This window comes from Myotis lucifugus, unplaced genomic scaffold, assembly GCF_000147115.1.
Source record: "Myotis lucifugus unplaced genomic scaffold, Myoluc2.0 scaffold_138, whole genome shotgun sequence".
In the NCBI taxonomy this organism is placed as follows: domain Eukaryota; kingdom Metazoa; phylum Chordata; class Mammalia; order Chiroptera; family Vespertilionidae; genus Myotis; species Myotis lucifugus.
Window position 1 is genome coordinate 2,557,498 of NW_005871186.1, and position 23,665 is coordinate 2,581,162.

The 23,665-nt window shown below is 36.5% G+C and overlaps 3 protein-coding genes across 3 annotated transcripts; all 3 read right to left on the minus strand.

The window, feature by feature from the left end:
• Positions 1–1,262: 1,262 nt before the first annotated feature.
• LOC102432227 (olfactory receptor 51B4) lies at positions 1,263–2,195 on the minus strand. The gene has a single exon (XM_006094543.1). It carries the CDS (start codon positions 2,193–2,195, stop codon positions 1,263–1,265), a length of 933 nt encoding a protein of 310 aa, XP_006094605.1.
• A 12,852-nt stretch (positions 2,196–15,047) lies between these two features.
• Positions 15,048–15,986, minus strand: LOC102438123 (olfactory receptor 51B2). The gene has a single exon (XM_006094626.3). The coding sequence runs from the start codon at positions 15,984–15,986 to the stop codon at positions 15,048–15,050; it is 939 nt and encodes a 312-aa protein (XP_006094688.1).
• A 4,048-nt stretch (positions 15,987–20,034) lies between these two features.
• LOC111827151 (olfactory receptor 51B2-like) lies at positions 20,035–20,970 on the minus strand. The gene has a single exon (XM_023758761.1). It carries the CDS (start codon positions 20,965–20,967, stop codon positions 20,035–20,037), a length of 933 nt encoding a protein of 310 aa, XP_023614529.1. The 5' UTR covers positions 20,968–20,970.
• Between the last annotated feature and the right edge of the window lie 2,695 nt (positions 20,971–23,665).

Consider the following 23,665-nt stretch of genomic DNA (forward strand, 5'->3'; position numbering starts at 1 on the left):
GAGATTTTTGCTCTCTCCACACCCCAAATTCAGACTCAGTCTTATCCAGATTCTGACATTTAGAGTCTATAACTTGGTTCAAGAATGCTAAAAAAGTAAATTGAAACCTGTAACTTGGTTCAAAAGTGATATTAAAAAATAAGGAATAAGCTCTAGCTGGTTTAGCTCAGTGGATAGAGTGTTGGCCTGTGGACTGAAGGGTCCTGGATTTGATTCCAGTCAAGAGCACATGCCCAGGTTGTGAGCTCGATCCCCAGTAGGGGGCATGTAAGAAGCAGTAGATCAATGATTCTCTCTCATTATTGATGTTTCTATCTCTCTCTCCCTCTCCCTTACTCTCTGAATGATTTTTTAAATAAATAAAAATAAAATAAAAAATAAAGAATAAAATGTAATGCCTGGGAGTTGTAACCATGGTGTCCTCAGCTCTAGGTTTTATACCTGTGGCAGAAAATCCCATGTCTTATTTCTGCTAAAAAGAAATTGATGGAAACCTACTACTTATTCCATGGAAAATGCTTTATTTCCTTTGCAAATAATGTTGAATGTCACCCAATTATTCTGCCAGTAAATGTCATTTATTAGTCTAAGAGAGTCAGAATCTCTAACTTGAAAATTCTATTGCTTACAAATATTTCCAATAATACAGTAAATCTTATAAATGTTATTTTTCACATTGGTTATTATCTGAATTTTCATTTCTAATGAAAATATATATTAGAATGTATATATAGTATATTATATAGGTTATAATATATATTCTAATAAAACATTCTATAAATACTAGAAGCCTGGTGCACGGATTCATGCACATTAAAAGGAAATTAATTAGAAGAAATATTTTAGAGGCCGGGAAGGGACCATGGGAGATTGGCCAGCCAGGGAGGTGCTGCAGGAGGGTTCCAGGGCATATCTGGCCCATCTCTTACAGTCCTGATTGGCCAGACCCCAGCAGCAAGCTAACCTATCGGTCAGAATCTCTTCTCCCTGGTGGTCAGTGCATGCCATAGCGACTGGTCAAATGGTCAAATGAACAGTCGGACACTTAGCATATTAGGCTTTTATTATATAGGATATATTCTATTTTAATATGTATATTCTAATACAGGCTTAATATTACATATATATTTTTTCAAGTAAACTTTTAGCTTTATGTAATAATTAAAATCTCATCAAACTCTGAAAAAAAAAGAATATAAAACCTTTCCAATAATAGAAAAGGGCAAAAAATCCTACAGAGCTCAAGATTCTGGAATGAAGGCTCAAGCCCTACTGTGCCCAGAAAGACGAATGATACTTCTCTGAATCTGCTTGGTCTTGACACTGTATATAATGGGGTTCATGAATGGAGGAAAGAGAAAGTAGACATAGCTCATAGTAATGTGGACCACATGTGGGGCATGTTTTCCAAACCTGTGGATGAAAGTCAGGCCAATCACAGTGATGAAAAAGACTAGAACACAACTAATATGGGAGACACAGGTGTTGAGGGCCTTAGCTCGCTCTTCTATAGAAGCGATGGCCAGAACTGTCTTAAGGATTAGGATATAAGAGAAGAGGATAATCATAGCATCTAGGAAGAAAGTCAAAGCAACCAGAATAACTGGGTATATACGATTAAATGTAATATCAGCACAGGCGAGTTTCATAACATCTTGGTGGAGGCAAAAGGCATGGGAAAGAACATGGGAACGGCAATATGGGAACCAATAGAGTGGCAGAATTGGGGGTACAATGGACACAAAGCCCCTCATCAGTACCCCAAGTCCTATCTTCATCACCCGGGAATTGATGAGAATGGAGTTGTAACTCAGAGGATATCGGATAGCAATGAAACGATCATATGCCATAGCAAGCAAGACACCTGATTCTACAATGGCCAGGGAATGAATGAAATAGGATTGGGTAAAACAGGAACGCTGGGAAATTTCCCTCCAGTCCAACAACAGGACACTCAGGACTGTGGGCATTGTAGTTAGTGTCATTCCAAGGTCTGTAGTTGCCAGCATAGCCAGGAAGTAGTACATGGGCTCATGAAGATTGTGGTCACTCAGAATAAGGACGAGAAGTATGCCATTGCCAAAAAGAATGGAGAGGTAAATGATAAAGAAAGGGACAGAGATCCAGTGGTGAATTGCCTCTGAGCCCAGGAAGCCAGTCAGCAGGAAGGGAGCAGCACTGTTGTTGGACCACATGGTAGGTTTTACAAGTGGAGAAGAGCTTTTTCAGGGGATCTGACCTTTAAATGCTTAGCATGATTTCTTACTCTCCATCTTCTTGTAGCACATTGTCAGGTGATATTTCCCTTCCAAATGTACAAGATTTTGTGAATTATCTCACTCTTAATTATGTCTGTATTCACAAAGCCTTTGCCTGGAATAAGGAACAACAGTAATATTAATCACAGTAATGAATGTCAACAACTTACTCTTTAGCATCCAACCTTTATTCTGTCATTCACACAATTTACATCTGTTTCTAGTCTCTACTTCTAGTCCCCAAAAATAATTCCTTTGGCTCTATGTCATTGTCTTTAGTATCTTATTCCTCTTCTTATTATCTTTCCTACAGAACGTTGATGTATTTTTTTCCAATTTGAAACAATTCTTATTTTCTTTCTTGAAATCAATCAGATCTTTGTTTCAGGCGTAATCACTAAGGAAAATAATTAATCCATAGAAATGAGTCCATCTCTATAAAAATGTTTAAGAAATATTGTTATTGGTATTGCCATCTCAAATGACCTGTGAGATTCCAGAGAAATCAGAACAAGTGGGCAGAGTTGATAAACTGATTTTATAAGTGTGTGATTACTCAGTGGAATTGGGACTCAGGATGTGAGACCTGCAGTACCAGAGGCAAAGTTTAAAACAGGAAAAGACAGGAGCTGAAAGCTCCTAAAACAAAACAAAACAAAACAAAACATTAAAATGAAGACAGACTCCTAGAACAAAGGTCTCTTCAGATGCCAGAAGCCTAATACTTATCCTGAGCTCGAGATTTTAAGAAAAATGTATGATATCTGAAAGGCTAAAGCAATATCAGAATTTAATGATTGAATGCATATACTTTACACAAGCAGCTCTGGCAAGAAGATTAAGACTCAGATGTAAAACTACATTGCTGATGGAGACAATCACATGGGTATTCTAATATTCATGAATCTAGAAAGTCTACATTTATAAAACTTAAATTTGACTTTTATAGGGAACTTTAAAATAGGACTTCTTTATAATTATGATCTTATCAAATCAAATGAGCATTATTTGCATATAACCAACGATTTTTTGGCAAGTTGATTATGATAACAATTAAAAAGAACCACAAGAAAAACATTCGTTTCTTCCAAATTCAGTGGAATCTATATGTGTCCACAGTCTTTTAAATATTGTTTTCTCTCATAAGCATCACTACTGGTACCTTTGAAGAGGAATTCAGGAAGAATAAGGTGATAGTAATCTTTGCACCACTTCCATTTAATAAAAAATCTTTGAAAACAAGAATAATTTTTTCCTGAGATTTGGCACATGGTATCATCTCTACTAATGAACAGTCTGGTTGGTAGGAGAGATGGGTAGAGAAAAGATCAGTATGTTTTGGAAATGGCCGCCACTTCAGGGGACACTGTCAATGACAAAAAAGGTCAATGTAGGCACTGAAGTAGCAAATACTCTGAGGGAACTGATGTCTGCCATCTGGCTAGATCAACTGAACCACAGCTGATGTGGGGCTCAGCTTGACAATGCTTTTCTACCTCTGCACAGAAGTGATGTGTATGTCATCACAAATTGTAACCCCTACCTGCTAACATTGTAACCCTTAACCTTCTAACATTGTCTTTCCAATAAAACACATGAAATGAAAAGATAGAGAATAGATAAATGAATGCCACAATGTATTATATGGGACGGGGACAAATGACCTCTTTGGACCAGCTGTTGCCAGGAAGTGGACCAGATGGAGGAAGTAGGGGAAAATCCAGACTTGTTATTACTACATGCTGTTATAAAAGTCTGATCTATGGGTTTGGGAATTTGAGCTGAAGAGGGTTTAGGTATCAAAACTATGTGATAATCCCTTTGGCTAGAATTATTTTGATTCATTAATATTTTTGATTGACCTAAGTTAGAAAAGAGTATCCTATTTACTATCTGCAGTCCCTAGCAGCAGCCACATTGACTTTGATTATGGCAATTTGTCAGTGCCAGGAACTGCCCACATATCCCAAATATGCCAGGGGAAATAGCTGCCCAGTTTTGAGAGTCTCTTAATATGTGGTGTGACATTAGTGACAGTGGAATTTCTCAACACCATCCGGCAAGCCTAGAGTCTCCATCAGGGATGCAGGGATGACAGGAATTTGCTATCCCCTCATCCCACTCTGAGGGTCTTATGTGGGCCGAATCTCAGAAAGCAGCTAGCCCTTAGTCCTCCATAGTTTCTGGGAGTCACACAGATACATCATGCAACTTGCCATGCTGACTAGAGGTGGAAAAACTATTCCAGAAACCAGTTACAAATACATAAGAAGTTGAAGAATAAGGAAGAGAGAAGAGGGCACATGAGGATCATGATGAGAAAACAGGAATATCTTCCCTTTACTTCTGGATAATCTATAAGCACTCCATAAATCAGTGTATCCTGCCCCACTCCATTCATACAATTACCTATTGCCTGAGAATGTGTGCGCCCTTAGGAAAAAATAAATCTGAAATACCCCAGCTTTTAAGTGATTGACATCAGTTGTGGTTCAGTGAATCCAGTCAGTTGACAGACATCAGTTCCCCCAGAGCAGTGATCGGCAAACTGCGGCTCGGCAAATGGTGGCTCGCGAGCCACATGCGGCAATTTGGTCCCTTTACTTCTGGATAATCTATAAGCACTCCATAAATCAGTGTATCCTGCCCCACTCCATTCATACAATTACCTATTGCCTGAGAATGTGTGCGCCCTTAGGAAAAAATAAATCTGAAATACCCCAGCTTTTAAGTGATTGACATCAGTTGTGGTTCAGTGAATCCAGTCAGTGGTTTGCCGACCACTGCCCCAGAGTATTTGCTACTTCAGTGCTTACATTGACCTTTTTTGTCCTTGACAATATCCCCTAAAGTGGTGGTCATTTCCAGAACATATTGATCTTTTCTCTACCCATTTCTCCTACCAACCACATTGTTCATTAGTAGAGATGACACCATGTGCCAAATCTCAGGAAAATTTTACTTAGGTATGAATTAAAATGGGAAAGTATATGTGGAGAGAAATGTAAACCCAGGAAAACCTTCATTTTAGGACATAGGAAAAAAGGTATCAAAAGAGATGGACAAAGAAGTAGACAGAAATATAAGAGGACCATGAAGATGATCTGTTATTACAAAGCCAGTGAAAAATATATTTTAAAAAATTAGGTAGTAGTTTAATAGTGAAAAGTAATGTCAGAATTGGCAAGTAAGATAAAAAATTAAATGTGTCCATTGTTTTTGGCAAATAGGTCTTTGGTGATCATAACAATTTCAGCAGAATGGTAGTAACAGATGCCTAATGATTGTGAAATGCAGTCAATAAATAAAAAGAAAGTGAAAACAATGTATTATTTACATTCTTCAGATGAGAAAATTCACCTTCAAGAGTTTAAATATTTGTCCACGGTCACACAATTAAATTTGGCATATAGGAATTCAAATTCAGGTTAATGGGACCCCCAAGCTCATGTTCTCAACCTACATCCATTTAATATAAATTGAGTTCTCCTGTCCAAGATTGCCTTTTCCTGAATTCTTCATCTCATTAAAAAAAAGGCTTAAGTGCTTTCTTATCCTTTACAGAAGAATCACATGCCATGTGGAAGAGTTACTCTTTTTCCATTTAAAAATGTTTTTCATTTACTGTTACCATTCAATATTATTTTAGTTTTAAGTGTACAGCACAGTAGTTAGACATTAATATAACTTATGAAGTGATCCCTCAATAAGTCTTGCACCCACCCGATACCATAAATAGTTATTACAATATTGTCAACTATATTCCATAAGCTGTACTTTACATCCCCTAGAAGAGTTACTCTTAAAGCATCCTTGCTGAATGTGAATCCCTGGATTTCCTTACCTAAGCCACAGCTTCCTTTTTGTGGTAAGCACAGTCTGATGATTAGTTTGTTGCTGTAACCTCAGTATGTGTTCAGAGTCCTGATGAGAGGTATATTTATTAAAGAAACAACTCCCAAGGGAATATTTCTAACTCATTTCCACATAGGCTATTGGGAATGCCAAAATAATCCTTTTTTCCCCTTCCATCTGAGAAAGATCTATGCTTCCATTTCTTCTCTGGATGGCGACTCTAAGAGAAGCTGTCTCTAATGTCAGATAAAACAAGTTCTAAGTCACTCTCCAGTGTTTTATGGGTCATATAATTGAAAGATTGGTCAAATTTTCTTCTTAAATATTGGCCTTTAGGAAACAATATCCCATTCCTCTTCTTTAAAATTGTTCATGAATTATATTCCAACACACCATAGTATTTTTAGGAATAACAATCCTAAAAATTGGAGAGGGTGCAGGCTGGGCTCTGGGACACCCACCTCCCCCACCCTGTGCATGAATTTTGTGCATCAGGCCTCTGTCTAGTATCATAATATAAAACAATAAAACAAATAAAATATAGTAGATGCTACTTTTGTTGTTTAAACTGATACTTTCATGCCAGCCAATGTTCTTTGATGTATAATCATTCATTATGAAAGTATACCACAATTTATTTATCTATTCTTCTGTTAGTAGGCATTTGAGAAGTTGGGAATAATTTTCAAAAATATTTCCTATGAAAACACTAAGTTGAAAAAAATCTGTACCTCTACGTTCATTGCAGCATTATTTAAAATAGCTAAGACATGGTAATGACTTAAGTGTCATTAATAGATAAATGGATAAAGAATTTATGATACATTCTTTCTCTCTCTCTCTCTCTCTCTCTCTCTCTCACACACACACACACACACACACACACACACACACACTGGAATATTATTCAGCCATAAAACAGCAACAACAATACACAAACAAGTAAATCCTGCCAGTTGTAAAAACACAGATGAACCTTGAGGGTATTATGCCAAGTTAAATAAGCCAGATAAAGCCAAATACCATATAATCTCATTTACATGGGGAAAATAAAACAAACAAACTCATGAAAAGATAAGATTTGTGGTTACCAGAGGCCAAGGTAAAGAGGAGGGGAAATTAGCAGAAAGTGGTCAAATGTAGTAACTTCCAGTTACAAGATAAATAAATACTAGAGATGATAACTATATTTAGCACTGCTGTACAGGTATGATATACTAGTATATGTGAGTTATTAGGAGAGTAAATCCTGAGAGTTCTCATCACAAAGAGAAGTATTGATGGTTTTTTTTGCTTTCTCTTTTTATTGTGTCTATATGAGATGATGGATGCTAACTAAATGTATTATTGTAATCATTTCACAATATATGTAAGTCAAACCACTATGGTCTTCACCTTGAACTTATACAGTAAATGTATATAAATTGTATCTCAATAAAACAGGAAAAATATTTTCTTCAACAAAATATGATGGCACTTAGAAGAGAGCATTCAATCTCCATCCCAGAGTTTAGGAACAACCTCATCAATAAATCCACCTCTCTACAGTCTGCTTCTTCCATCTTGGAAACAATCCTGCTTATCCAGCAGTGAGCAGCCCTCTTCTACCTCTTTAGGAACAATAAAAGATGGTCATGTCATTTCCCAACCCACGGTGTGCCCAGCAAGCCTCCAGTGATGCAGCTTCACTGTAGCTTGACTCTCCTATTCCTCCCAGACATCATTTATAGGGCATTAAATAAATAAGGCCTTGAAGATCCATGCCAGGTAGCTGGGATCTTTCTCACTTAGCATGAGCAAATTAATAGAGTTTTTGTTCAACTATAGTTTACATTCAATCTTATTTATATTAATTTCAGGTGTATAGCGTAGTGATTAGACAATCATATACTTTACAAAATGGATCCCTCGATATTTCATGTACCTACCAGGCACCATACATAGTTATTACAATACTAGAGGCCCAGCACTTGATATTGCGCGAGACCCAGAGGCGGGACCCAGACTGCCTCCTGACGATCTGGGCGGGATGCGGGATCCAGAGTCAAGTCCCCACCCACCCAAGCATGCCTCCCCTGCCCACCCGCGTGCGTCAAGTCCCCACCCACCCAAGCATGCCTCCCCTGCCCACCCGCGTGCGCCTTGCTGTGCACGCAGCCTCTGGTTGTTATGGCGTGATGGTGTTAGGGCCAAGGGGTTTTTATAATAGAGACTATTGACTATATTCCCTATGCTGTACTTTCCATTCCTGGGACTAACGGTCAGATAAAGAAAGACAAATGCCACATGATTTCACTTATATGTGGAATCTAAAAATCAAAATAAGTGAGCAAACAAAATAGAAACAGACTCATAGATACAGAGATACAGAGCAGCCCTCTTCTACCTCTTTAGGAACACTAAAGATGGTCATGTCATTTCCCAACCCACTGTGTGCCCAACAAGCCTATGAGTCTGTTTCTATTTTGTTTGTTCATTTATTTTGATTTTTAGATTCCACATATAAGTGAAATCATGTGAATTGGGGAGCTAGGTGAAAAGGGTGAAGGGATTAAGAACTACAAAGTGTTAGTCAAAATAGTTTTTACTTAAAGAGCTTTGACCAATTCATTGGGGTGTCTTCCATCAAATGTAACGTGACAAAAGAGGCAGCCCACACTTAAAAGTTAACTATCGAAGTGAGATACAGTATCACAGTAATGGGTGACCACCACAGGTTTCCCACAGCTTCTAGGCTTCAAATTGACCTGCAAAGTCAGTCTTCCCAGCCATAAGAATCTCTGCACCAAGGTTATCACATGAAATGGGAATAATCTGGGGTGAAATGTTCTGTTAAGATGCTTAGATGTGTTATAGGCCTCCCGGGAAAAGTATGAAAGGCAGAGGAAGATTTGGTAGGATACCAGATTTTAGGATTTGGGTTTACATTCTGTATGAATGGCTTTAGTATTTTACTCTGGGGTACATTTTCCCCCTTATGGAGGAATAATTCAGCTTCATAAGTAAATCAGCCTGAAAAAGCCATACAGAAAGGTTATTTTAACCCCCAAATTTAAGCATTTCAGGGACTGGATTATATTCTTCTCCATATTGTTCTGTCTTCCTAATATAGATCACTGTATCAAGGATGCCAAAGGCAATACTGGTTGCAGAGAAATCACCAGTTCTTATCTTTCCACTTGGGGATGTACCTACAAAGTATAGATTTCTCATATTCTTAGTTCTCAAATTATTATATTTCATTTTCTCTATATAGTCCTGAAATTTATATCCTGTCAAGTAGGACAAGGGAAACATTTATTTAAATCATCTGAGCAGAAATTGTACTTCCTCCAAGAAGCTTGTCTAGTTTTCTCCTTCAAGAATTTAGTTTAGGCAACAGAATATTCAAAGTGCGAAGAGATGGAGAGTTACATATATATGTAGGATTTGGGCATTCTTAGATGAATGCTTTGCAAATTGGAAAAACTCTTTAAATTCTCTATTTGTTAGCGACTTGTGACTTTGTTTGGAAAATATAAAATGCAAATCATGGCCCCAGAGAGCTTCCTGACCCAGGTAAGGGAGTATTTAAAAGGATATCAAGAGAAACTGATTTAAAACAAAACTTAAAGTACTCCGTTCTCACGGTGAGAGTAATGAAAATCTTTAATATTAGAACTTATTTTTAGAGAGTAATGATGATAAAATTATTTTTGTTGTTACACATGTGGCATTAGCATGTGTACACACACATGCATGTACATTCACTCATTGATGCAAAGGTGTGTGTGTGTGTGTGTTTTCTTAGATATGATTTGTTGGACTAGTTCTTAGAATTTGAGTAGAGAGGCTAATTTCCAGGTGCATTTGACAGAAGAAATTGAGTCTGAACGTTTCCAGTTCCATGGGGTCTTCCTCAGAAATCTGTGACACAGCATCTGTGAAGAAATGCCCAGCCCTGTGGTAACTTATTAAAGCTTTTGTGAAAGCAAAGCAAAGCAAAACAAAACAAAAACACGTTATTTTCCAATGCTCTTTGCTTAGAGAGGAATCTAGGAGTTAGTTCTTTATTCTATCTTTGTCTTTATATCTATATCTGATTCTCCATCTCTAACCAATTGCTGAATATCATAATTTATGTATTATTTTGAGCATTTTGTTTAGACTATTCATTTAGAACTGGCTCATAGTTTTTCTCGTACACACTGAGTGAAAGCAGTGGAAACTAATCTAGCCTATTCTTTTCATTGATAAGAATGCAGAGACTCATGTATTCTATCAGCTTTTTTTTTCTAGTGTCAATGGCTCATTTACCCCCCTATTGTCTTATACCCCATTATTTGTCAGCACATATTGACATAGACCTAGGTTTTACTATGTCAAAAAGATACACATACTAAAAATTATTTCAATATATGACTACTTAATGACTCTTAAAAGCTTAATGTTACAGCATAGAATATTTCCTTTGGTCATTTTAATAGGTCGTGACTTCATCCCTTGGACTTTTACTGATTTTCAAATTTTCAGAATATTTAAAAACATATTAAAATTTTTCTGTTTGATACATAGTCAGCAATCATTTTTGGACTGATAACACTAATGCTCTTATAAACAATCCAGAAATTTAATATTATATTATTTCTTCCAAAGTTTATATTCAGATACTTTTCTAAAAATGCCTGCAAATCTCATGAATACTTTAAATAATTATTTTTATTTTAATTACAGTTGACATTATATTACTTTCATGTGTACAACCCAGTGATTAGATATTATATAACTTGCTAACTAATTACCCTGATAAATCTAGTACCCACCCACTTGGCACCATACTAGGGTATTGCAATATTATTAAACATATTCCCTGTGCTGTACTTTACATCCCTATGACTATTTTTAACTACAAATTTGTACTTCTTAATCCTGTCCCCTTTACCACTCATCCCCAAAACTACCATCCCATCTGCCAAATGTCAAAATGTTCTCTGTATCTATGAGTCTGTTTCTATTCTTGTTCATTTATTTTGTTTGTTTGTTTTTTAGATTTCACATATAAGTGAAATCACCTAGCATTTGTCTTACTCTGACTGATTTCACTCAGTATAATATTCTCTAGGTCCATCTATGTTGTTGCAGATGGAAAGCTTTCATTCTTCTTTATGGCTGAGTCATATTCAACTGTATATATGCACCTCTTCTTTTTTTAAAAATATATTTTATTGATTTTTTACAGAGAGGAAGGGAAAGGGATAGAGAGTTAGAAACATTGATCAGCTGCCTCCTGCAAACCCCCTACTGGGAATGTGCCCACAACCAAGGTACATGCCCTTGACCAGAATCAAACCTGGGACCCTTGAGTCCACAGGCCAACGCTCTATCCACTGAGCCAAACCAGTTAGGGCAACACATCTTCTTTTTTATCCATTAATCTATTGAAGAACACTTAGGTTGCTTCCATATTTTGGCTATCTATATGTATAAAAGCCCAGCGACCAAACAGCAGAACATCCTGAACGACCAGAATGATGGGTCATTATGACGTGCACTGCGGCGGCCAATCAGCCTGATCTGGGCCCCAATTGGTCCCCCAACCTCCTGTGGCCCCTCCCCCTGACCAGCCCCACCCCCTATCTGCTCTCTCTCACCCTGATTGGGGATGGGGCTGGCCGACCAACCACCTGAGGCCCCTCCCCCTGGCCAGCCAACCTCCCAGGGTCCCTTCCCCTGGCTGGCCCCCTGATAGGCCTGGATTGCCCACCAGGCCAAGGGACCTCACCCATGCATGAATTCATACACTGGGCCTCTAGTGTTAATATAATGCTCTTAATGTTTTACCTATTTATGGTAACTTTTGATTAGTGTTTTGAGTTTCTTCAGATAAATCCCTAGAAGTGAAATTGCTGGGTCCTTCTTTGTATTTTGTTATATAGCCTTTATTTTAAACTTTATTTTGTCTGGTACAAATATTGTTACCCTATCCTTTTTTATTTATTTCTATTTTAATGAAATACATTTTGCTATCCTTTTACTTTCACATCTGTGTGTGTCTATGGATCTGCAGTGAGTCTCTTGTAGATAGCATATGTAAGGGTCTTGTTTTGTTATCAGCTTCCATATGTCATTTGATTGGATCATTTAATTTATTTACATTTAAAGCAATTGTTGATAGATATGTATTTATAGTCATTTATTATTCATATTTTTATCTTTTTGTACATTATTATTAAAGATACCCTTTAGCATATCTTGTAATACAGGTCTGGTGATGATAAACTTCTTTAGCTTTTTCTTGTCTGAGAAGCTCTTATCTGTCCTTCAACTCTAATCTTGGTTGTAGGTCCTTGCTTTTTATCACTTTGAATATCCCTTTCTAGCCTGCAAAGTTTCTGTTGAGAAATCAGCTAATATTCTTATGGATGCTCTCTTCTAGTTAACTAACTACTTTTCTCCTGCTGCTTTTAAAACTCCCTCTTTGTCTTTAACCATTGCTGTACTTTACATCCCCATGATGTGCCTTAGGTGGGCCTCTTGGGCTCATCTTGTTTGGAACTCTTGGACTTGTATGCTTATTTTCTTCACCAGATTAGGGAACTTTTCCATCATTATTTTTTTTTCAAATAGATTATCAATTCCTTGCTCTCTTTTTTCTCCTTCCTGCACCCCTGTGATGCAAATATTGGTATATTTGTTTCATGTTATCCCAGAGGCTCCTTATACTATCCTCATTTTTAAAAAAATCTTTTTTTGTTCTCACTCTTCTGATTGGCTGTTTTCTGCTTTTTTATCTTCCAAATCTCTTATTTGATCCTCTGTTTCATCTACTCTAATGTTAATTCTTTATAATGTATTCTTCATTTTAATTAATATATTCTTAATTTCTGATTGCTTTTTTGTTTTCTATAGTCATTTAAAAAATAAATATATACATATATTGATTTCAGAGAGGAAGGGAGAGGGAGAGAGAGAAAGAAACATCTCAGTCCACAGGCCAATGCTCTATCTACCAAGCCAAACTGGCTAGAGCTCTATATTTCTTTTTATGTTTCTTTTGTTTTTGTTAAAGTTCTCAGTAAGTCATCTATTCTTCCCCTAAATTTTTTGACTATTCTTGTAACCAGTATTTTGAACTCTGCATCTGATAGATTTCTTGTCATGAGCCTCTGGGACAACATGAAACAAACATACCAATATTTGCATCACAGGGGTGCAGGAAGGAGAAAAAAGAGAGCAAGGAATTGATAATCTATTTGTCTGATAGATTTCACTTAGTTCTATTTCTGGAGTTTTTTTTTTTGTCCTTTCATTTGGGATGTTTTTATTTCCTCTTCATTTAGCAGCCTCCCTGGGTATGTTTTTATGCATTAGGCAGAGCTGCTATGTATCCTGGACTTGGTTGAGTAAACTTATATAGTAGGTGTCCCGTAGGGTCAGGTGGTTATGAATGATGGTTATTCTATAGTTTAGTTGTAATTTTGAGGTGTTGTGGGAGAATTTGAGTGCCTTATTTACCTATGCTGCCATCTTGATCAGAACCCTACATCTCATTAATTTGATTCTAAATATATCTCTTATGTACTCACTAAATTCATTTTCACTTAAATAATTTTAGCTATGGGTATCTCTTTATGGAATTGCTACACTCTCTCTTTATTTTCTTTTTCTTTGCTTGTATCACTTAAATCCACATGATATGTGAACTTATAATCGGCCAGTATCACTGAAATCATGTTTCTCCTTTGCTTAGAACTATTCAATAGCTTCCCGTGACTCTAGAATAGACATGTAGACCCCAGCAATGGCAAATAGAATGCTATTGATTTAAACACCCTTTTTCTCCTCAACCTCTCCTTACAACTATCAGCCGCATTTTAAAAAGGTTCTATGATTCAGTCCTCCTACAGCCTCCTCACATATTACCTCTGCTATAACATCAGTATGTCTATTTTCACCAGTTAATTTCTAATCTACCCCCATATCTCAGTTCAAGGCACACTCTTCAGGGAACTTTTCTCTAACCAGTCTCAATGTGATTCTTTTTGAGACCCACATCCTCAAAGCAGTTTATTTTAATATTTTTATTGCTAGTCATGGGGATTATTTTAAATTTAGATTTATTTGAAATTTGATTCTCCAGTGGACTGTGATCTGCATAGACAATATTTTATATCTGTTTGCTTGCAGTTATAACATTTTTGTTTAGTGTTATTCCTGTCTCATACCTTAAAATAATGGCCAAATGAATAGTGATACTACCTTGAGGACTAATTTCCTTTTCTCCAAATATTAACCTAATATAAAATAAAATATGTAAAATGTTGTTCAAAATATAAAACAATATGTAAGTAAACATGAAATTAAGGAAGTCTTTATCAAATGGTCTCCAAATCTTAATAACACAAATATTAATAAAGTTATTTACACATAAAATTTAAAAATATATATATGTATAGTGGACATTTTTCAATATCAATGACTCACGGGGTTTATTTATCATAATACACTCCCACAAATAAATTAGGAAAGCATGAACACCCTAATAGGAAAATAAGCAAGCAATATGAGCAGAGAAGTTCAAAGACAGACATGTAAATTGATACATCAAACTGAAAAACTACTAAAATCTATGGTTTATAGCAATAATATTAATTAAATATAACAAAAACAAATTATACTTAATCTTCCAGATGTATCAGAAATATTTATTTTCTCTACTTAACATTTAGAGAGAAGAACACAGGATAATGACAAACATCAATCCGTGAACCTAACGAATGCCAAATTTGTGAAGTCAAGAGCAGACCCCTGATGAGCCTAATAGATGTCATTGTATCATTTGAAGAAGTGGAGGCTGCTACAGAAAGTTTTGAGACCTTGTGAATTTCTTTGCTCTCAATTCAGAGAAATCTCTGATCCCCACCTTCTTTCCTGGGCAGTCACCCACATCAGAGTTTAACTTTCAATTGTATGTTTAGTTAAAAGGCGGCGAATGCCATATTGAATTTGCTTGGTCTTGATGCTGTAAATGATAGGATTCATTAAAGGAGGAAAGAGAAAGTATACATAGCTCATTACAATGTGGACCACTTGTGGCACATTTTTCCCAAACCTATGAATAAATGACAGACCGATAACAGTGACATAGAAGATGAGGACACAACCAATGTGAGAGATACAGGTATTGAGGGCCTTGGCTCTGTCTTTACCAGAAGCTATGCCCATGACTGTCTTAAGAATTAGGATATAGGAGAACAGGATGATCAAAGAGTCTAAGAAGATCGTTAAAGAAATCAGAATGACAGGGTACAGTCTATTGAAAGTTATGTCAGCACAGGCCAGTTTCATGATTTCTTGGTGAAGACAGAAAGCATGAGAGAGAACATGAGAGTGACAATATGGAAATGAAAAAAGACGCACAATTACAGGCACAATGGATATAAAACCCCTCATAAAAGCTCCCAACCCTAACTTTACCACTCGAGTATTGGTGAGAATGGAAGTATATTTCAAGGGATTGCGAATGGCAATAAAACGGTCATAGGCCATGGCAAGCAAGGTACCTGATTCTACAATGGAAAGAGAGTGAATACAGTAGGCCTGCAGGAAACAGGCTCCGTGGCTCATCTCCCGATGATTCACCCATAATACACCCATTACAGTTGGCATCGTGGTCAATGTTACCATCAGATCTGTTCCCGCCAGCATGGCAAGGAAATAGTACATGGGCTCATGGAGAGTGTGGTCATTCTTGATTAGGTAGAGGAGAGTGCCATTGCCAAAAAGCACAGAGACATAGACTGCAAAGAAGGGGATGGAGATCCAGTGATGAGCTGTTTCCAGGCCTGGGAAGCCAGTCAGCAGAAAGGGGGCAGCACTAATATTGGGCCACATAATATGTCTACAGGTGAGGAGCAGCTTCCCAGAAATCTTTAATCCAGGAAACCAGATTTTTCAGTAGTAATGTATCATGGCAGTATCTTCAAAGTCACCATCTTTAAAGTTTGGAATAATTAAATATAACTCTGCAATTATTTCCCTGCAGGAGAGTAGAGACTTGCAGGTATTAGTTGAGATGAGGAATGTTGGTCTTTCCCTAATTAGAACAAAAAGTTAGGTTAATGGTTAGCATATTCTCAAATTAAAAAAAAAAATTATTATTCTTAAAACATCAGTTCTTACTAGTATGTGTATCTTTAAAATATATATATATAAAATATATATATGTGTGTGTGTGTATATATATATATATATATTATTGATTTTTTACAGAGAGGAAGGGAGAGGGATAGAGAGTTAGAAACATCAATGAGAGAGAAACATCGACCAGCTGCCTCTTGCACACCTCCTACTGGGGATGTGCCCGCAACCAAGGTACATGCCCTTGACCGGAATCGAACCTGGAACCTTTCAGTCCACAAGCCGACACTCTATCCACTGAGCCAAACCGGTTTGGCACTAGTATGTGTATCTTTAAATTTTTTTCAGCAACAGTGATAACAATGACAAACAAGATAAATAGATACAAATGAGTAATAATCACACTTAGCTGCTTTCTTGCTCTGATTGCTAACTTTTAATACAACTTAATTATGATCTTGATTTTTTTTCACAATCATGAAAAACACATACACATATTATTTTTTTCAAACACTTCTTTGTTTTTGAAATTGAATGTCAGTGTTTTGGGAACACAACAAGCATCACTACCCCTTCCAATTGCTTTGTTGCTCCAACAATTACCCCTTTCTTGAGACTGGTCACCAGAACTATGGTCCACCAACCAGCGACAGCTAATGAGTGTGTGGATGTGTTAGACATGATGCCTTAACCTCCACTTCCAACTTCCTGAATCAAAATTTGCATTTTATCACAATTTCCAGGTGATTTGAGTGCACAGTAATATTTGAGAAGCATTGCTCCAAAGATATCCTATTTATTCCACCTTTGGAGATAGATGCTTTTTTATTTTTCTATCTGGTTGATTATCTCATTCCTTCTAAGTATTCTCATGCAATTGTTTTTATTGTTCCTTCACCATTCAATGGTTCTTGTTTCCAAAATCATTTCACATAATTATGTGTTCAGATTCTTTCTCTACGTTTTCACTTAGCCCTATCTCCTTTTCCTCTAACACTTAACTCCTGAGAAGTTGTTGCTTATGTGACTGGTCACATTATAATGCTCCCACACCTTAAATATGTCAGTCATCTCCACTATGCCCATATTCTTGGTTGCCACAATCCAAAATTGAAGACATATTACCTTTTATGCTGCAGACTTATTTCATCAAACATTTGGAAGCATCAAGGCATGTCTCCATACTCAGCAGGAGAATGCTTTCCTCCTTCATAAGATGTCCTTAATAGCAGAAGTAGACCAGAATCAGGACAAATCAACTCTTGTGTTACAGAATACTCTGACGTTACATCTGCATTGACATGGTACTCATTGAGATAAAAATCACCAACACTGGGAGATTCCTAAAATTAAAGTACATCTAAGTCATATAGAAATGTAAATTATAATTGTGCAAATGTTGTTCTGTACATGAAAGATTCTTTAGGCTTAAAAAGATGGACCTTAAAATAAAATAGTGAATTGTGAATCCATCTCAAAGTCCAAATAAATAAGTGGCCAGAGAAGATAGTGTGATACCTCTCCCCTCCACCCTTGTCTGTTCTTTATATACACTCCACCCTTCCTGAGCGGAATAGAGGAATGGCTCCCATAGGCACCAGGGTGATGGCCAGAGCCAACATCTCAGGATTTATCCTTGAGCCTCATTGATAATTACCAATGTCCTTTATAAGAGAGCAGTTCCTTAAGTAAACACAGTCTTCTGTTAGGATCTAATAAAAACTATAATTCTCTATCCAGACAAATTAATAAGAGCACATAATGTCACATTCAATTTAGGGCATTCACAGTTATCCTTCTGCCAATCTAAGGGTCCAGATTAGAAAGTACAAATCCAATACACTTTCTTTAATACACTTATTGGAAAGAAAGAAAAAAATCTGGCTGTAGTGTTGCCCATATCAGCTGAGATCTTCGCTCTATGCAAACCTCTGGAAAAACTTTTAGAATTGTTTTCCTTGATTGCATCTAACTTTAGAGGGGAAAGGAGTGAATTCATATTTCTGTCCCTCACATTCATCAATTCAGGTCTTATTATTGGGACAGGTACCCATTGCTGAACTATTTGAAGACTCAGTCCAGGTGATTTCTTCGTGTAGCCTCCTCAAGAGGTCTCATTAGCAAGCTATGTATGTAGAAATCACCTCCCCAGAGTTACATCTTTATAGCCACTCAAGAGATTCTTTGATTTCTCTACCTTCTCTCTTCTCTCTAAACAAAGTGTTTCCCAAAAGATGTGTGAAGAAAACTGAAAATTCAAAGGCCAGCAGATATAGAAATGTCAGGACTTGGTTATGTGACATCTTCCCTACACCAAGAATCCTAGGCATTGGGATTTAAGAAATCAATGAATGTCCTTTTCTTTGTGTCCTTCAAATGCCAAACATGATTTAGTTTATCCCAGGGATCACTTGTACCATCTTTGTTCCTAGAACTTATGAATTCCAATTGCATTTTTGTTTTTTCTGCTTCTTTGGAGGAAAATAAGTTCTGATACAGAAGAACATCAATAAATTCCTTAGTAGCCATGTGCATGACAGTCAATTTTTTCTCTTAAAATTATTTAATTTTTACATAATTGATCAGTTTGTGCCAGGTTCACAATGAGCAATGTGGTCTCTTTTTTCCACAGAATATAACATAATAGTGGGTATTAGAAAGAAAATATCATAAGTTTTCATAGCACTGTTACTGCACAGATGATAGCATGCTAAGGGGAGCACATAAAAAATATTTTTGGGATTGGAGAAAACTTCCCAAGGACATTCATCTTCTCAAATTAAAAAAAAAGCCATGGGCTAATTATTGATTGAATATATTGGTATTTCATTTGCCAACATATTTTCTATAATTTTGCATAATGTGCAAAATTCTTTCTAACCCTTCTTATCTCTTGATGAAATAATAACACATAGCCTTTCTTCATATACTGCTAAAGTACAGACGTTGATCATGTTGACTTCTATAAGGAATAAAATGCATGGAAGGCCCTACATTAACTTTGTGTTTCAAAACTATAACATTATAACATTTCTTGAAGGCAGTTTATTACTAACCTCTCATTCCAGAAAAAAAAGATGTTATTATTAGAATGTTTCCATTATTTGAATCTCTTTTTCATATGTAGAAGTTATGAATTGCAGAACACAAAACAAAACCTTAGGTGTGCAGGAAATGGAACTTTATTTTATTATACTAGTAGGTAATTTGGAGTACTCAGCTCATTAGTTGGAAGACATCAAATATTATCAACTAAAGGTCTTCTCACAATTCTTTGTGGGTTAACCACGTTGGCATCTGCTGAAATCTTTCTTGTTTGACTTCTGGTTGTTATAACAGCAAGACCTCTCTTGGTCTGAATACCTTATTCTCATCTATTTCTGATCTACTCTAATGCCATGCAATACCAGCAGGGTGGGGGTGGGGGGTTCTAAAACCAAGGCACAGAGGAAATATTTGAACTGTTTTTTTCACACAGTGCTGGAAACTCTATCAACCTCCTTTCTTTGCGTAGGCCCTGCAATCATTTCAAGTGTCATTGACCTCAAAACCATTAAGACTAATGATTCTTCCAGCATAGAAAATAGCAAACCAATCTACCAAGCAGTGCAACAAAACTAAAGCCAATGTCATTAGTGATGTGATGGGGCAAGGAGCTGAGAATAAGAGCAATGGCTCTATGTCTTTTAAATGACAGGAATTCCAATCCTTTTAATTCTAAGACACATTGGCATCATATAGTTCATTCTGCTGAGAAACTCATCTTTCAATGGGGAGCATCCCCTAAGTAAATAAATCAAGCTCAATTTCCATGGAAAGAGAGAAGGCGATTGATACCATTCTGAATCTGCTTGGTCTTAATACTATAGATTATTGGATTCATAAATGGGGGGAAGAGAAAGTAGATATAACTCATGATGATATGAACTACATGTGGCACATATTCCCCAAATCGATGAATGAGGGTCAGCCCAGTCACAGTGACATAAAAAACCAGTACACAGCTAATATGGGAAACACAGGTGTTTAGAGCTTTTGTCTGCTCCTTACCTGAAGCAATGCCCATAACAGTCTTAAGGATTAAGATATAAGAGATAAGGATAAGCATAGAGTCCAAGAAGCCAGTTAATGAGACCAGGGCTATAGGATAGAGTCTATTGAAAGTGATGTCAGCACAGGCCAGTTTGATCACATCTTGGTGCAAGCAGAAGGCATGGGAGAGGACATGGGACCTGCAGTAGGGGAATTTAGAGAGGGTGATGATTATGGGCATAATAAGTATAAATCCTCTCATTAGAACCCCTAGACCTATCTTCACCACCTTAACATTGGTGAGAATGGAGGTGTATCTCAAGGGGTTGCAGATGGCAATAAAACGATCATAGGCCATAACAAGCAAGACTCCAGACTCCACAATTGAGAGTGAATGAATTAGATAGGCCTGGAAGTAGCAAGCTCCATGGCTAATCTCCCTGTGATCCAGCCACAGAACACCAAGCACAGTGGGCATTGTTGTAAAAGTCACTCCTAGATCTGTGGCTGACAAGATAGCCAAAAAGTAGTACATAGGCTCATGAAGAGTGTGGTCTTCTCTGATGAGGAAGAGGAGAGTGCCATTGCCGAGGAGGATGGAGATATAGATGACAAAGAAGGTGATGGAAATCCAAGGATGAAATGTCTCCAGACCTGGGAAGCCAGTCAGTAGGAAAGGGGCAGCACTAGTGTTGGACCACATGGTGGACACCTGCATTGAAACAAACAAATAAAAATAAAGTCTCTCTAAATTAGTCTTGTCCAGTAGAAATATAATTTAAGCTACATATGTGATTTTAAATTTTCTAATAGGCATATTAAGAAGATTTCAAAAAGGGAAGACTGACAAATAGTTTCAATAATGTATTTTACTTAATCTGCTATATTCAAAATATTATCATTTCAAATATAAGCAGTATAAAATTCATGGATGAAATATTTTATATTTTATTGTACTAATGCTTCAAAATCCAATATTTAGTTTACACTTCCAGGAAATACTAACTCAAGCTAAGCACAGCCTACAGTATTGGATAGTACACCTTTAGACTATAAAATTAATTTTGTCCTATCATTAAAATAAGAAATCACAGTCTTTGTATAGAATTCTGCTAACCTTGTATCCCACCTTTATAAATTTCTCATTCCAGTTCTCTAATTCCAATATTTTCTAACCTTTTATTATCTGGGTCAGAATCCTCAGCTAATGCTTATTCAAATGTCTGACCTGATCTCAACTGAAACCCAAGGTCCTTTGTCCAATCCTAGAAGACAGAAGTCTTCTAGTTTATTCTCATCTCTATTGTAAGCATATTTTACATTACAGGAAAGAATTTGATAGTTTAATTTTGGATTCACCATTCATTCATGTTATGTGTTCATTGATTTAATAAATAGGAATTGATGGTAACTACAAAAATGAACATTAAGGGCACAAACTTCATGATCTTGTGAGAGAAAAAAAAGCTTTCTTTTGCGATCTTTACTTGAATTGACTCACAATTTTTTTATGGCTAAATTATCATGCAAATCTACAAAACCACCACATTTAGGGAGCCCCAAAGAAGGGTGCCTGAAGTCTTTTCAGATATTATCTGACTTCATGGGATTTTTATATACCTAAATTTTATAGAGTTTTACAATTTTCTGCTTCAAGGAAGTATTGTATTTGTCTTCAGAAGACAGAATGTGGAAACTCCCCCCCCCCAATTCCTAATGTTTAATTAAAGGCAAAATTAAAAGCAATCAGATTTGTCTATATTATTCAGTCATCTGATATTTCTTGCTTCTTTAAATCTCATAGTTTTGTGCTCAATTCAGGGCATATAGTGGTAAAAAAAAGCAGATATTTATACACTTAATAAAATGGCCATAATCCTGTATATCGACAACTACCAAATACTGGCAAGGATATGAAACAACAAGAATTCTGAGCCATTGCTGATGGGAATGCAAAATAATACAATCATTTGGAAATCAGTTTGGCGGCTACATACAAAATGAAACCTACTTTTACATAAAATGTAATCATTGCACTTCTTGGTATTTACCCAAAGGAATTAAAAATTTATGTCTACACATATTCTAAGCGGGAAGGTTGGACTGGGTGGGTGGGAAGAAATCAACTAAAGAAATCAACCATATATGCATAACTCATGGACACAGATAATAGGGTGGTGAAGGCCTGAGATGGGGGTTGGGGTGGGCTGGAAGGGGTTAATGGAGGAAAAAGGGGACATATATATTACTTTCAACAACACATATTTTTTTTAAAAAGCAACAACAACAAAACAAACAAACAAACAAACAAAAACTTGGAAGCAAACAAGATGTCCTTCATTAGATCAGTGGATAAATTAACTGTGGTACATCCAAACAATGGAATATCATTAAGCACTGAAAGAAAATAAATCAATGGTTCTCAACCTGTGGGTCGAGACCCCTTTGGGGGCTGAAAGACCCTTTCACAGGGGTCGCCTAAGACCATCGGAAAACACACATATAATTACATATTGTTTTTGTGATTAATCACTATGCTTTAATTATATTCAATTTGTAACAATGAAATTGGGGTCACCACAACATGAGGAACTGTATTAAAGGGTTGCAGCATTAGGAAGGTTGAGAACCACTGAAATAAATTATCACACCATAAAAAAACATGAAGTAAACTTTTGTGCATCTTACTAAGTAAAAGAAGCCAATGTGAAAACACTCCATATTGTATGATTTTATGACATTCTAGAAAAGGCAGGCACCTGAGACTTTTAGTGCCACAAGAAACTGAATTCTGCCAACAATATGAATGAATTAGGAAATGAAATCTTCTCTAGACCCCTTCAAGTAAGTGTCCGACAAAACTTTGATTTTGTCCTTAAGATTTCTTAAGGAGAGAACCCACTCAAGCCTGCTAAACTTCTGACCTACAGAACTGTGCTATTATAAATGAGTGTTGATTTAAACACCACAGTTTGGGGCAATCCATTCCAAGCAATAGAAAGCTAAGGCAGTAGGGATTGCTATTAGTCGTATCTTATCTATTAGTAAAAAGCAATATTTAGTTTAAGTTAATTATTATGTCAATTAGCTATTGACACATGGAAATGCCCTATACAACATTCACATTTGTTTTTCATTTATACGCATAGTTCATCTAATTTTGGGTAACCCTGGAAGATGCCTGATGACTTCTGTCTGTTTTGATAATACACCTAAGTTTTAACTGGATGTCATCTCCATCCTGTCATTCGCCTGCTTCTTCCTTTTTATATCCATTACACTCTTTTTGGTTTTATTACAATCTTATCCTTCACTTTGCCCCTCTTCCTCTAACTAAGTTCCAGATGTCTTTCCTGTATCACCCAGGCTTCAGCACAAAACTTAACACAAAATGTTTTGTC

Coding starts and splice junctions, on each gene's coding strand:
- LOC111827151 (XM_023758761.1), bottom strand. CDS start 20,967: ATGTGGTCCAACACTAGTGCTGCCCCTTTCCTACTGACTGGCTTCCCA.
- LOC102432227 (XM_006094543.1), bottom strand. CDS start 2,195: ATGTGGTCCAACAACAGTGCTGCTCCCTTCCTGCTGACTGGCTTCCTG.
- LOC102438123 (XM_006094626.3), bottom strand. CDS start 15,986: ATGTGGCCCAATATTAGTGCTGCCCCCTTTCTGCTGACTGGCTTCCCA.